Genomic DNA, 14,540 nt, shown 5'->3' on the forward strand with positions numbered 1-14,540 from the left:
TTGTCTTTTTAATTAGTGGTTTCTTTTCCAATAACAACCATGTAAATAAAGCTTTCCCACGGTAGCCAAACACCTGCCCCTTACGTAATCCCTTGCTCTTTTTAGGAGCCTGTGAAAAGAGCAGAGGCCCAGGAGAAATTAAAGAGTAGCTGTGCGGATGTTTTTGTGCGTAGACATTGTGTGTGTCTGTGTGTGTGTAGATGCATATATAGTCAGTCAACACACGATAAACAAATTCAGGCCTCTTTTGCAATTTGGGATGCTGCAATTTCTTCAAGCTCCCTCAAAATCTGTTGCATGTTAGGGCATCACAGGGATGAATTAAAGGATTCCTGCAATCCAGAAAGCCTCTTTCTTATTAGAAAGCCTGTCCCATCTTTGCCCATGCAGATATTTGGAACCTGTTCTGTGCCTGGTAAGTCTTTTTTTTTTCCCCAGTTGCCCCCATACCAGCACTGCTTTTACCTGCCCAGAAGGGAAATTTTGATCATATCATGCACCGATTAATTCTCCTGGATCTGAATTGGATCTTATCAGATGTACGGAAATTCTGAAGAGATATTTTGCTTAGCAAGCTTCTGACTCAGTGGGTAAGATCAGATTTTCCAAAGGCATAGCCATTGATCAACAAAAGGAGCTCTCATACACCTGGGGAATTTATTGGTATAAAATCCCATCAAAATACAGAGCAAGCAAAAGTGTGAATGAGCCCTTAGTTTATGCAATTCAAGTGGATAAACTTTTTTAATAAACAACAATTTTTGGGAAGGGGAGTTAGGAAACTGATGGGAAAATACACTAAAAAGTGTGGAATTCAGAAAAAGACATATAACTTCTGCACAAACAGAACCTCCCTGCAATCAAATCAGAACAAAAACTTGATAAAGACAGGATCTTATTGGACCTTAACACAAGCTTTGTGCAGGCATATCTGGATGAATATGCAAGAAATAGTAATGGGAGGGGAGACTAAAATGGCCACTAGAAGTTGCAGGTTGTTGGTCTGAAAAAACAAGTGGGAGTTGTTGGGTTATTCAGTGTTTAGATTTCTGACTTAGATTTGGGGGGGAAATAATAGGTTGGGTTTTTTAAATATTGAGATTATTGTTTCATTTCAGATTCAATTACAAGGCTTTAGCGTTCAAAACTGCTTGGAAACTTCAAAACAGCTAACTGCTCGTCTTGGGTAAGGTTTGACTCCAAAGGGTTTTCCCATAAGTTGGCCTACGTGGAGAGAAATCCAGAAAAGTAGGTAACCTTGTCTGTTGTATCCAATTGCACAGTGATCCTCAACTTTTGTTATGGCATTCAATGATGTCTTGGAGTCTATCGGAGGAGTTGGTCGCTTCCAGATCTTGCAAATCACCTTCTTGCTGATCTCCGTCTGCCTCATTGGTTGCCACAACTTCCTGCAGAACTTCACTGCCGCCATTCCAGACCACCATTGCAAGCCTGTGCTGCCCACCAACCAGACCTTGCCCTCTAGCTACACCCAAAGCACAGCAGAAGGGGTCTTGCTGAAGGCACCTGTTCCCATAGATCAGAATTGGAAGCCGGAGAAGTGTCTCCAGTTTGCCATGAGTTGGTGGCGTCTATTGAGCCCAAATGCGACTGTGGAGGTTGGGGACTCTGCCACACAGGAGCACACCGAACTCTGCACAGGTGGATGGGTCTATGATGTGAGTGTGTTCGAGTCTACCATTGTGACGGAGGTGAGCTTTCTTCATCATCAACAAGAAATGAAAGATGGGAAGGCAGTTTTAAAACACAGAGTGGCAGGGATATAAATTAAACATTCCAATAACAAATGAAGTAACTCGTTTCGGGTTGTTTGGCTTAGATTTAATTTTTAAAAGAGAATATACAGTATTTATCATATTAAGATCATGTCTAACTGGGGAAGAATTAGTATTAGACCCTGCAGTGGTACCTTTTGGCTATTTAGGGTAAACCCTGCCATTTTACAATAAGATCTGAAAAGGGCCTCTTGTTTCTAATGCGTTTGTTATGTTCGCATTCGGCTTTTCCTCAAAGGGGCTCAAGGCAACGGGGGTCCCGTTTTATCTTCACAACAACCCTGTGAGGTAGGTTAGGCTGAGATGGCAACTGGTCAGAATTCTCTGCTCTGTTTAATTCCCACAATAATCCTGTGGGGTAGATTATGCTGAGTGATATTGGATGGAGTCAGGATTTGAACCCTGGTCTCCCAGATCCTGCTCCATTACTCTAACCTACACAGTCTCTGTTTTGCAATGGATAGCTTGGGATGTGGTTTGGATGGTGAAATTAACACATGGCTGTTGAGAAGGGTCAACAGGAAGATAACTGATTTATTTTAAAATGGAGTTTGTTATACTGTATTGTGGAATGAATAGGTACAAGATGGCATGCATGTAGCCTTGTGCTTTGAGTTTTTAATATTAAAAGATATTAATCTTTAAAAATACAGATTTTATGCAGCTAGCATTGATTATTCCTTTGCAGAAGGAAGATTAAAGGAATAAGACTCACATGATGCTAAGTCAAATGTGTGTGTCTCTGTGTGTGTATTGCAGCCACAGAGGGAAAATTGACACAGTTTTCCTCTCTCTCCCTTCCAGTGGAATTTGGTGTGTGACCTGCAGAACCTGAGAGATGTAGCCCAGTCACTCTACATGGCTGGTGTGCTGGTTGGGGCTGCTGTGTTTGGAGTCTTATCGGACAGGTGGGTGGTTGTTGTGATGAGTGTTAGGTGAGTAGGGTTGCCAGACCCCCAGGTTTGACCTGAAGTCTCCGGATGAGGGGATGGGGATTGTAGTCCAAAAACAGCTGGAGGCCCAAGGAAACTTAGACCCAGCTAGAGCCTGTCCCCATAACTCGCCACCAGCCAATATATTAATTCATGCATCCTACTTCTCCTTTTTTGGGGGTGGGGACTCAGGTTTGGCCGGCGCAAACCTCTGATCTGGTCATATCTGCAAATCGCCATTGCTGGCACCATCACAGCATTCCTGCCCAGCTTCAGCAGCTACTGCGCCTTCCGCTTCCTGGCTGGCATGACGTTTTCAGGAATCATGCTAAATTCTCTGTCCTTGAGTAAGTAGTTTGGTTTGCTCCAATTCAACTTTAAAGAGTGGATTTTGCAGGGAAAGCTCAACAACTCTTGGCAGTGACAATGGGTAGATCACAGGCAGTCTTTTTATACTGTGAGTAGATCGCAGTCTTCTGGGGAGACCAACTAGATTTCAATGTGTGTGGGGGGGGGTTGACAATAAATTTTCCACACTGGGTACCAGCTGACCTTGCTACGCCACTAGGCCTATGCTTGGAATGAGTAGAGAAGTGTGGATAAGCCTCAGACAAGGCACTATAAATATGAATGTCCTTTCAGCTTTATATCAGCAGTCAGTCTATGGTGCCTGGGGTTTTCTGCATGGAAGCCAAACGGTTGCATGTGATGTGTTGCCCATTTAAAAAATTGTTCATCCTGGTTTTTACTGCAAGTCCTTTTAACAGTTTCTCTTGCTTCTCTCCTAGTTCTGGAGTGGATGCCCAACAAGGGCCGGACAGTGGCAGGTGCCCTCTTAGGTTATTTTGTCACCTTTGGGCAGATCGTCTTGGCAGGAGTTGCATACGGAGTCAGAAACTGGCGCTGGCTCCAACTCTCCGTCTCAGCACCATTTTTCATCATTTTTGTCTGTTCATGGTAGGGGGTGATAGCGCGAAATACGACTGTGGCATGGCTTCAGTGTGTCTCTCTTTTCCGCTCTTGTAGATGTGGCAGCCATTTTGTGTTAGGCCAAGACCCTATGGCTGCCATGTCTGATGTTCAGGCAGTGTGTGCTGTGCCTTATGTAGACAAAATGGCACCATCCACACCTAGGAGGATGTGTCAACAGACTTGGTTGGCAGTAAAATGGCTTTTCCTTTATCTACAGGAAAACCTCCGCAACTGCTGATAATCAGCATGCAGATGTGAGGGTGGATGTTTGAGAAGATGTTCAGGAAATGACTTAAATATTAATGTGAAATCTTATTCTGCATTGCTATCAATTCGAGTGTGATAGCCTGATGTTTGCAACTTTTTGGAAAATAAGACTGCTTTATTTTGAGCTCATATCTGTGTGTATTCATGGTATGGTTTGCAGACCCAGTAGGAGGCAGTGTGGTGGATTGAGTTTTGGCAGCCTTTTGGATACAATATTGAGTCAAGTATATACATTTTGAAATATGTTACATTCTTTAAAAACTACATTTTGGATACATTCAGAAAAGTACAGCATAGTATGGCATTTCATTAAAGATACATCCATGAATACATTTTAAAAGGATAGCTTCATGGAGAAAGAGGTATACAGGAATGGCAACAGGCACGTTACGTTAAGATGATGCATTAAAAAGGCACAAATTATATTACATTCAATGATACGTGAAAAGACACAGTAAGATGGCATATTCCCAACAATGCGTTCTTTAAGGCACAGTTTATTATTGTTGTGGGACTTTGGGGTAGGATGATATCATTAGGATCATTTTTCCTTTATTCCCCTCTCTGACCCTGATTCTCTTATGACAGCAGAAAAACAAAACAAAGAATACAGTGTGTATGTATATGTGCTGGGGAGCAGGGGGAGAACCACCAAAACAGGCCAGTGAGACCATGGAATGCAGAGTGCATTTTGGAAAAGAGGAAATAAATGTTCCACCTGGGAAAAGGATGGAACGGAGTGGCTAGAAATGTGAACAACACTCCATTACACAAACTTTTTTCTTTTTCTTTTAATCATCCCCCTTGTTAATAATATCTATCTATCTCTGTCTGTCTTGTCAGGAAACTTCCAGAATCACCACGCTGGCTCCTGCTTCATAACAAGGCACAGGTAGCAGTCCAGAATCTGAGGAAAGTTGCAGCAATAAACGGCAAAAGCAAGGAGGGAGAGAAAATTAACAAAGAGGTTAGCCATGAGATCGACCAATGCTTTGTTTTTTTTGTAATAATAATAATTTCTATAATAGGAAATTAGCAAATATGATATAATAATGTAATAATAGTTTTAGTATTTTTAGTATTTAGTAGTTTTAGTATTTAAAGCCCTAGGTGCCACAAGTCCCATGAAGACTTTGTGGAGAGGCTGGTCAAATGAGTGGGGGCAGATCGGAGAGTTGCAGGGGTCCAACTCAGGGGAATGTCCCAGGCACCTGGTATTTTTGCTTTTAGGCAGATGTTGAAAACGTATCTTTTTCAGAGGGCTTTCCCTGAAGGGTGACTCAGGCGTTTTATATAATCAGTGTAATTTGATGTAAAGTGGCAGCTGCCAGTGTAGCAAACTGAGGCTCACTTCTCACAGACCGACCCTTAGCAACGCCCCCTGGACAAGAGGGAGCAGTAGAGGCTCTAGACAGCTGGGTTTAGCTATTTCCCCCCACAGTGCCACAGAGGGTCACAAGCCAGAGCATTCTGGGAAATTAAAATGGAGGCCTGGCATTGCTTAGAGGGAAGTTCTTAATGTTTGACATTTCATTATGTTTTTATATTTTGCTGGAAGCTGCCCAGAGTGGCTGGGAAAACCCAGCCAGATGGGCAGGGTGTTGTGGTTGCTATTGTTGTAGTAGTATTAAGCTAGGACAGAAGGTGACAGGTATGCTGGGGTTCAACTTGAGACCACCAAACCTCAATCTGCACTCTTTCTTCTGGATTAAGGCCCCTCCCCAAGCCTGCCACATTCCTTCCACTCATTTCCCCTTCTCTTGCACAGGTATTGCATTCCCACATGCAGATGGAAGCTGCAAGTCTGAAATCCCGGCGCACTGTCTTCGACCTGTTTCGCAGTCCAGTCTTGCGGAGGGTCACCTGCTGCCTCATGGTTGTTTGGTGAGTGCAAGAGGACCTCTGTTGTCTTTATCTGAAGAGGGAAACGGTAATTGAATAGGGGAGACAAGTCAAGGATTGCCCCTTCTTTCCTCTTATGCTTTGAGCCTCTTCTCAGAACACGGAAGTATGATGGCAACTCAAGAACATATGAGGTGGTTTATGCGTTAAATACTACTAATCATAGTAATTTTGTATTGTGCCTATTACATTGTAATAAGCAGGCAGAGGCTGTGGAGTTGTTGTTTTTTTTAAAGGGCCACATTTAGAATAGCTTAGGTGCTTTTTAAGTGGAGTTGTAGCAGCAGCAGCAGCAGCAATGATCACTCATTAGTAGCAGTAGTAATGATAATAGTTTGTGCATAATATGCATTGCCGACACCCAGCCAGATGGGTGGGATATAAAGAAGAAGAAGAAGAAGAAGAAGAAGAAGAAGAAGAAGAAGAAGAAGAAGAAGAAGAAGAAGAAGAAGAAGAAGAAGTAGTAGTAGTAGTAGTTATTATTCATCATTGCAGAAATCCAGCCTTTAATTTTGCAACTCATGCTTGCTTCCCACTCTTCCTAGGTTTTCCAGCTCCTTTTCTTATTACGGCTTGGCGATGGACGTGCAAAAATTTGGCCTGAACATCTTTGTGGTGCAGGTGTTGTTTGGGGCAATCGACCTTCCCGTTGTGCTGCTGTCCACCCTTGCCATGGTCTTCATCGGGCGCCGCCTTACCATGGCCGGCTTCCTATCCCTCGCTGGGCTCCTGGTGTTTGTCAACATGTTTGTGCCAGACGGCAAGTTGCTTTATGGGTTTTTGACCTGCATCTGCTTGGGTCACTGATGTTCCATGCTATGAGTTCTCATCAAAACATCAGAAAGAGTCTGGCTGCTGGGTCAGGCCAGTGGCCTATCAAAGCCAACCTCCTGTTCTCACAGTAGCCAACCAGATGCCTAAGGGAAGCCCCAAAGTAGCAAAACCTCACCGAGAGCCAGTGTGGTGTAGTGGTTAAGAGCGGTGAACTCGTAATCTGGTGAACCAGGTTAAATTCCCCACTCCTCCACATGCAACTGCTGGGTGACCTTGGACTAGTCACACTTCTCTGAAGTCTCTCAGCCTCACTCACCTCACAGAGTGTTTGTTGTGGGAGAGGAAGGGAAAGGATGTTATTAGCCGCTTTGAGACTCCTTCGGGTAGTGATAAAGCGGGATATCAAATCCAAGCTCTTCTTCTCTTCTACATGTGATCCACAGTGAGTGACATTCTGATGCACACAGCCTCCAACGCTGGAGGTAAAACACAGCTATGGCTAGTAGCCACCGATAGCCTCCAGGAATTTGTCTAATCTGTTTTCGCATGAATATTGTGCTCAGTCCATCCTATCAACCTGTGAGCTGTACTGCTGTCACCCTTGGTATCAGCCATGCAGTGTTGCGGATTGAGCAGGGGCCGCCAACCCAGTTTCATTAGGCACACATGCACCTGTAGAGCTCTTCCTTGGTCCCATAGGGTCCCTGCCCCCTGCTGAAATTAGGCTTGAAAGACCCTTCCATGGTAGCCTATAAAACAGGTTGCAGTGTCTGCTTGTTTGTGGGTGTGTGGGTGTGCTTGTGGTGCCCAGAGTAGTCTCTCAGGGTGGCAAATATGCCCACAGACTCCCAGGGTGCACCGCGGCTGAAGGGGGAACCAAACTCTATTCAGTCCTAGACCACCGCTCTCGCTTACTGTGTGACCTCAGGCTACACACCCTCAATCTAACCTACCCCACATGGTTATTGTGAAGTTAAAATGGGTGGTGGTGGGGGGCTTTAATTGAGTTCCTTGGAGGAAAGACAGCATATACTGCAGTAAGATAGGAAGATTCCTCAGACTGAGCCCAGGCCATTGGTCCATCTAGCTCAGGGGTACAGAAACATTTTCAGACGTAGGAACACAGTCTCTTCTGAGCATCCTCTTGTGGAGCTATATACGGTACTAGTGATGGATAGGGCCAGAGCCCAAAGTGGTTGGAGCAGTCACTGAGAAATTTGCCCTTGTACAGTAGGTTTGCTAGCTTCTTCAACCACACACCTCTCTCTCCATCCAGGAAAATAAGAAGCATTATTAGAGCCCAAGGTCACATCCCAGCCAGGCAAAGGGAGGTGGTTGTGTGTCCTTCCAGTGCTAGTTTTACTCAGAGCAGACCTACTGAAATGAATGCCGCTAAGGTAGTCAGGTTCACTAACTTTAGTGGGTCTGCTCTGAATAGGACTAGCCCAATGAATTTTAATAGCTTTATAGGAGCAATGTGATTTACACTGGTGGGGGGGGGAGTATTATTTTTCTGTTTTCTTTTGTGTGAGTACATGAGGAGTGTGTGTGTGTGTGTGACTGCCTGTTCGATAGGTCAAAAAGACAGTTTGTTGTATTTATATTGTGACTGCCTATGGCTGTAAACAACAAGGTTTCGTTCATTCTATATATTTCTCCTTCCTGCAGAACTGCAAACGTTGCGTACAGTGCAGGCAGCACTAGGGAAAGGGTGCCTCGCCAGTTCCTTTATTGGTGCATATTTGTATTCTGGGGAGCTCTACCCGACAGAGATCAGGTGAGCAGCTAGTATCATCTAAACCAGGGTTTCCCAAACTTGGGTCTCCAGCTGTTTTTGGACTACAACTCCCATCATCTGCAGAACCAGTGGTCAGGGATGATTTCTGCCAGATAAACGGCCACAGGGTTCAAGCAGCTGGTGTTTAGAGTCTTATAAGCACCAGCGTTTCTTCTTGCCAGGCAAACAGGCATGGGATTTGTGTCTATGCAAGCTCGTCTCGGAGCCATGGTTGCGCCCCTGGTCTACGTGCTTAGGGATTCCTTTCCTGTCCTGCCACCAATTATATTTGGAGCTGCTCCCCTCCTTGCGGGGGTCTCTGCCTGCTTCCTGATGGAGACAAGACATTTACCCCTCCTGGAAACCATTGCAGAGATGGAACACAGGTAAGTTTTCTTTCCCATCCCTAATAGGAGTTGAAAAACGATTAGGATGAGACTCTGACCCAAAGAGTATTTTCATGCTATTTAGCATGTATGGAGGAGGGGGAGACCATTTTCAGTTTGAGCACCACATTCTTCTATGATCAACCTATTTTTTTTTGGGGGGGGGCACCTGTCAGCAGTTGGCAAGGCCAAAGGAAAAAGTGAGCAGAGAAATGGATGCAAATTTCACCTTTATACAGTAGGGTGGTTTCAGTAACCTGCTGTTGTGGTGAAGGACAGATAATAAATTAATGAATGAATTAATTAATAGCACACTGTCCATAACATGAAAATTATCATGGCGCTAATCCAGTGTTTCCCAACCTTGGGCCTCCAGCTGTTTTTGAACTACAATTCCCATCATCCCTGACCACTGGTCTTGCTAGCTGAGGATTATGGCAGTTGTAGTCCAAAAACAGCTGGAGGCCCAAGGTTGGGAAATGCTGCGCTAATCAATATTCTGGTGTTTGTGTTCCTTTAGGTCTAGAAATGTATCCTCGATGGAAACAGTAGAAGAAATTTGCCTCCAGCAAGTAGAGAGATCTCTTTTCAAAGAATCCGTTTAGCACAGCAATAGCACTCTTCCTCTCTCTCTCTCTCTCTCTCTCTCTCTCTCTCTCTCTCTGAGAAAGAAGCCCTTGACAAACCACACATTTCTGGAAAAAGTGACTCAAGAACTGGAAAAGGGTAGCATTAAAACCAAGCATCTTCCTTTGAGAGAAGACTGGAGAAACAGGAGGCTGATACTTACGTAGTTCAGGGATCGCCAACTTTTTTAGAACTGTGGGCACAGTTAGATTTTTGAGTGAAAGCTTGGGACCACCCCCTCTGGTGGGATATAAATGTAATGATGATGATGGGAAAGTCTGGTGTAAGATTCAGTTAATCCAAAATTAAATGACTTCTTTATACTCCACTTAATTTGTGGAATTCACTTGTTCATTGAAATGTTTTTTAGCTGGGAGCTTCCCCCGTGTGAGACTCAAGAACTTTTTTGTTTGTAAGCGCAGACATCAAATTAGATTTAAAAACCTGCAGAAAGGTTATATGACCCACATTATTTATTGAATTGTTTGGGGTGGAGCCTATACAGCTTTAGCCCAAACTTTTTAGTGCATCTCCCTCAACACTTTCCTAACCAACAAAAAGTGTGTGATGTGTTTTTTAAGTGGAATTGTTGTACCTAAACACTTTAAGAAGAAATGCTGTGTCAGTAATAAAGCCCTGTGGTGCCATGCAGGTCAGACTTTGGGAAAGAGGTCCACGGTCCCCATAACAGACTGAGCAGGAGGGCTCCAAAAAGGAGAGTGGGCAATTCACCTCATTCAGAAGTAAATGAAATAATACACATTACCATCTAAATAGCACTCTCCGCAGTCTAGAAGTCCATTAAGGACAAGATTCTTAATTACCCAACTGCACCACTGCTGCTATTTATTTTTTTAAACAAATCCTTATCTTTATTACATTTTAAAACCACTTAAAAAGAGAAAGAAAACATGTATTGCTGCTGTCAAAATATTATGCACTTCAAAGAAACAAACTGACACAACGTAAGATTGGCAATGATAAAAATACTAAAGAATGAAAAAATAAGTAAATGAAACAAAGCCATGCATTTCCTCCCTAAAACCCAAAAGCCGATATATCAAGACCTCTACATATCCAAAACATATCTATCGGGCAGATAAGTTTGTAGGTACTAGGACCCTCGTACCTACAGGACCGTCTCTCCTGGTATGTCCCACGAAGGACCTTAAGGTCCATAAATAACAACACTTTGGAAGTCCCAAGTCCCAAGGAGGTTAGATTGGCCTCAACCAGGGCCAGGGCCTTTTCAGCTCTGGCCCCAGCCTGGTGGAACGCCCTACCACAGGAGATCAGGGCCCTGTGGGATTTGACATCTTTCCGCAAGGCCTGCAAGATGGAGCTGTTACACCTGGCCTTTGGACTGGACTCAGTCTAACCCCCCCCCCATTTTTTTTTTTTTATGGAACCCCTTATATGGGATTTTGTATATAAACTTTCCCTCGGCTCTTTTTGCTGGCCCATGTAGGACCAGCATGGATAGTTGGCCCCGGTGAATATTTGATGTTTTCTCCCCTTATGGCTTTGATCTATGGGCTACCTCTAAAACGAGGCTGCATTTTAAGCTGTATTCTGATTTATATTTCAATCAACTGTTTTGTTTTTTTAAAAAATGTTTTTACTGTACTGTATTCATATTCAGTGTTAGCCGTCCTGAGCCTGGTCTTGGCTGGGGAGGGTGGGGTATAAATAAAATTATGATGATGATGATGTCCCCAATGTGAGAATAATCCCACCGTACTACATTGCAGGGTTGCTGAGCTTGAGCCCAATCAGCAACGTCCCTCATCAGCCACCATTCATTAATTAATTAAGTCAAAATATTAATTAAGTCAAAATACAGCATTAAAGACAGGGAAGGCTTTACCATCACAAAGTAATGGGAGGTATCAGAATGATACCGATGATGACCTGTTATTTAATTTGGCGGGGAATAAAAATACTTGAGTTTATAAAAAGCAGGAGATCTGTTTATTCTGGCGCAGAAGGGGCGGGGCGAGGGAGGGAATTACACGGCGCAGGCCAATCAAAGCCATGCAAAAGAACCCTTCTTTATAAAGCAGCCGTCCTTTTTTCACTCCGCAAAGCGTCGAAGGGTATCCCGGCGTTCTTAGCCACTCTAGGAGTTCCAAGCAACAGCAGCAGCAACGACGACACATCTCTATGCTCCTCTGCAACCTCCTCCCATTCATGTAGAACTGGCATGCGCCCATTCAGGAGTTGAAGCTCCGCCCCCTCCCGCTCTTTCCTGCTCTTTCCCTCTTCTTGCAGGCGAGGAAAGTGGCGCCGTAAATAACGGAATAGCTGCGCGCTCCCCGCCTACCCCGCCAAGAAAAGTGGCGGGAAAGGAGGTCTGCGATGGCGGCGCTGGTAGTTGAGGACGTGTTGGCTGAGCTGAGGCTCTTCGGGCTGGACTTGGAGGAGGGTGAAGACGGGGCTGCCCTTACCGACAAATGTGAGCCGCGTATAGAACGGCGAAGGCGATAAATTGGGGGGGGGGTATTTACTAGGAAGGGCGCTAGTTCTCATTGAGGAGCTTTTTATTTGGAGGGGGCTTAATTTGGGATAAGCAGGCGGCTGCCTATGTGGGGAAGAGCGGTGGACTTGGGGGGGATTTCTGGGGGATGGAAGAAGATATGGGGAAAAGAGGGAGGCGGATTCAGAGAGATGGGCAGTTTTTAAAATGAGACTTGCCTGGATCGGGCCAGAAGATCCGTCTAGCCGAGGATCCTATTTCCAGGAGTGAGCTGCTGTATATTCCTCTGGGAAAGCAGGGCCTGAAGGAAACGGTTGTTTGTTCCCTGTACCTGGTCTTCAAAGGTAGACTGTCCCTGAATGTGGAGGCTCAGTGTGACTCTCGTAGCTGCTGTCTACAGGAGAATGTGGCTGTGAGCTTTGCCTGTTTGAAATGCTGCCCCTTAATAAATTGTTTTTGGCTGGCTTTAATATGGTGCTGGAGGAGACTCTTGAGAGTCCCATGGACTGCAAGAAGATCAAATCTCTCCATTCTGAAGGAAATCAGCCCTGAGCGCTCACTGGAAGGACAGATTGTGAAGCTGAGGCTCCAATACTTTGGCCATCTCATGAGAAGAGAAGACTCCCTGGAAAAGACCCTGATGTTGGGAAAGATGGAGGGCACAAGGAGAAGGGGACGACAGAGAATGAGATGGTTGGATGGTGTTCTTGAAGCTACTAGCATGAGTTTGATCAAACTGCGGGAGGCAGTGGAGGACAGAAGTGCCTGGCGTGCTCTGGTCCATGGGGTCACGAAGAGTCGGACACGACTATAAACGACTAAACAACAACAACAACAAATATCGTTGTAACCCAGCCCTGGGGCCTTATGGTGAAGGGTTGCCTTCCTGAATCAGACGAGGGGAATTAGGGTTGAACTGTTAATGTGCTTTAAATCTTATATTCAAACAAATCCAGGAAATTTGCCAGGAAATTATTTTTATTGTAATACTTGTAACTGTTTTTTTGACATTTCAATGGAATACAATGTAAAAGATTTCAATTATTTAGATTTTAAGAAAAACAACAAAGGTGCTAAAAGTTATAAATATATTTTTAAACTTTGATTTTAGATTTCACTAGTATGGTTTCTATTGCCCATTTTGGACTGGATTGTGTGTATTCTGTTCATTGATTACATGAGACAATTTCAAAAACTGGAAGGTTTTCTGCAGAAAAATCTAATGGTGGAAATTTTTCATCACACTTCACTGAGGTGGATCTCGCTGTCTGTTAGAGGGATGTCCTTGAGGAACTGATAAACTACTGCTGTTTAATAACTCCTCTCTCTCTTTCTCTCTTGTAGTGGTGGAACTTTGCACGTTGTACAGGTTGAAAGAAAACGAGATTGCAAATGAAATAATTGCTTTTGCTGTAACGAAGCAATTCATTAAGCTTACGGCAGAGTCCCTGCACATCTTTGAACATGAAGTAAGTGAGCTTTTGGAAGGAATTGCGGTAGATAGAGGTTTTGATTTGCCTATTTGAGGTAGATCCACTATAAAGGCAGTTCCGCTATGGTGCATTCAGTGGATAGAACGATATATGGAGCATAGGCGGCAGCCCCTACCCTCTGGAACTCCCTGCCTATTGATGTTAGGCAGTCTCCTGGGCTGTACTGTTTTTGGCACTGGCTAAAAACTTTTAGAATGCCATCTTGCATGCAATTTAACCGTGTATGTTCATTTTAAAACAGCAGATTTTACTTACATTTTGATACATTTCATGCCAATTTGTTTTTAACGTTTCATGTTATGACTGTTTTGCTAGAGGTTGCCGCCCCTGCCCACTTTGCTCGCCTACCCACCCACCCCTTACTGCTACCCCCTCCCCTTGATGTTAGAGGTGCAGAGCAGAAAGGCAGGGAAGACTACAAAAGGCTTGGACCATCTCATGCTGTCACTGCCCCATGGTTGATTAGGAAGAAGAGTCATCACAGCACAGGAAGGATGAAGGGAGCCAGGATCTGCTAGGAAGCAGTGGCAAAAGCAGTGGATCCTTAAGCTGGCCAGGGGCGGGGGGGGGGGAATGACCAGTAGCAGTGCTAGCCAGCCTATGGATCCAGTCCCTTAAGTCAGGGTCAGCGTTCGAAATTTGCCAGGTCCAGGTGCATGGGGGAAAGGTGCTTGCTCATAGAGAGATGCTCTTTCCATTTCTTCTCTGTTCAGAACAGAAGGGAGGGTGTCATCCAATGAAATGTGGGCATGTTTAATGGGACTTGCAGGAGGAGCAAGCAGTCTTTTCTTCATTGCTGATATTTACAGGTGCCATAGCAGGTACTGATGCACATAGCAGTGCCCATGTCTGCCCTGTTGGTGCCGGCTAAGCCAAAAGTGTTGTGATGCTGGGAGGTGTTTGCTTCCCTGGGGTTTCGACTGCTCGTGTTCTTCTTTCAGGTGCTGCACAAGCGATCCACGAAACCTCAGAAGAGGAAGGAGAGCCATTACCCTAAAATCAGAGATGTCAACAGCATCCAAGAACTGTATCCTCCCAAGCAGCTGAGCGTGACTCAAATGGAGAGGCCCTTTTGAACATGGCAGCAAACCGCCCTAGTGGTAAAACTAATCAAATGAAAGCTTTGTCTCTCTGTTAC

The 14,540-nt window shown here is 44.6% G+C and overlaps 2 protein-coding genes across 4 annotated transcripts in view; both read left to right on the top strand.

Moving 5' to 3' along the window:
- The first annotated feature begins 861 nt into the window (after positions 1-861).
- On the top strand, positions 862-10,285 carry LOC308575747 (solute carrier family 22 member 20-like). 3 transcript variants are annotated; one of them, XM_081174605.1, is made up of 11 exons: positions 862-1,186; positions 1,284-1,712; positions 2,601-2,704; positions 2,921-3,075; positions 3,517-3,685; positions 4,811-4,934; positions 5,736-5,851; positions 6,415-6,629; positions 8,312-8,420; positions 8,603-8,806; positions 9,327-10,285. In XM_081174605.1, the coding sequence occupies exons 2-11, from the start codon at positions 1,302-1,304 to the stop codon at positions 9,409-9,411; spliced, it is 1,692 nt and encodes a 563-aa protein (XP_081030731.1). In that variant the 5' UTR covers positions 862-1,186; positions 1,284-1,301; the 3' UTR covers positions 9,412-10,285. The 3 variants fall into 3 exon arrangements, with proteins under 3 accessions (XP_081030731.1, XP_081030732.1, XP_081030733.1); XM_081174606.1 differs by lacking the exon at positions 2,921-3,075 and having other exon boundaries at positions 862-1,712; positions 3,517-3,555; XM_081174607.1 differs by lacking the exons at positions 5,736-5,851; positions 9,327-10,285 and having other exon boundaries at positions 862-1,712; positions 8,603-8,802.
- Positions 10,286-11,671: 1,386 nt separating this feature from the next.
- Positions 11,672-14,540, top strand: part of POLA2 (DNA polymerase alpha 2, accessory subunit) — a 29,240-nt gene continuing 26,371 nt past the window's right edge. The window contains exons 1-3 of the mRNA XM_081174097.1: positions 11,672-11,888; positions 13,254-13,378; positions 14,344-14,429. Coding sequence (XP_081030223.1) covers positions 11,792-11,888; positions 13,254-13,378; positions 14,344-14,429 — 308 coding nt within the window. The 5' untranslated portion in view covers positions 11,672-11,791. The remainder of the gene's footprint in view (positions 11,889-13,253; positions 13,379-14,343; positions 14,430-14,540) is intronic.

Source organism: Podarcis bocagei (assembly GCF_964188305.1).
Source record: "Podarcis bocagei genome assembly, chromosome: 16".
Classification (NCBI taxonomy): Eukaryota; Metazoa; Chordata; class Lepidosauria; order Squamata; family Lacertidae; genus Podarcis; species Podarcis bocagei.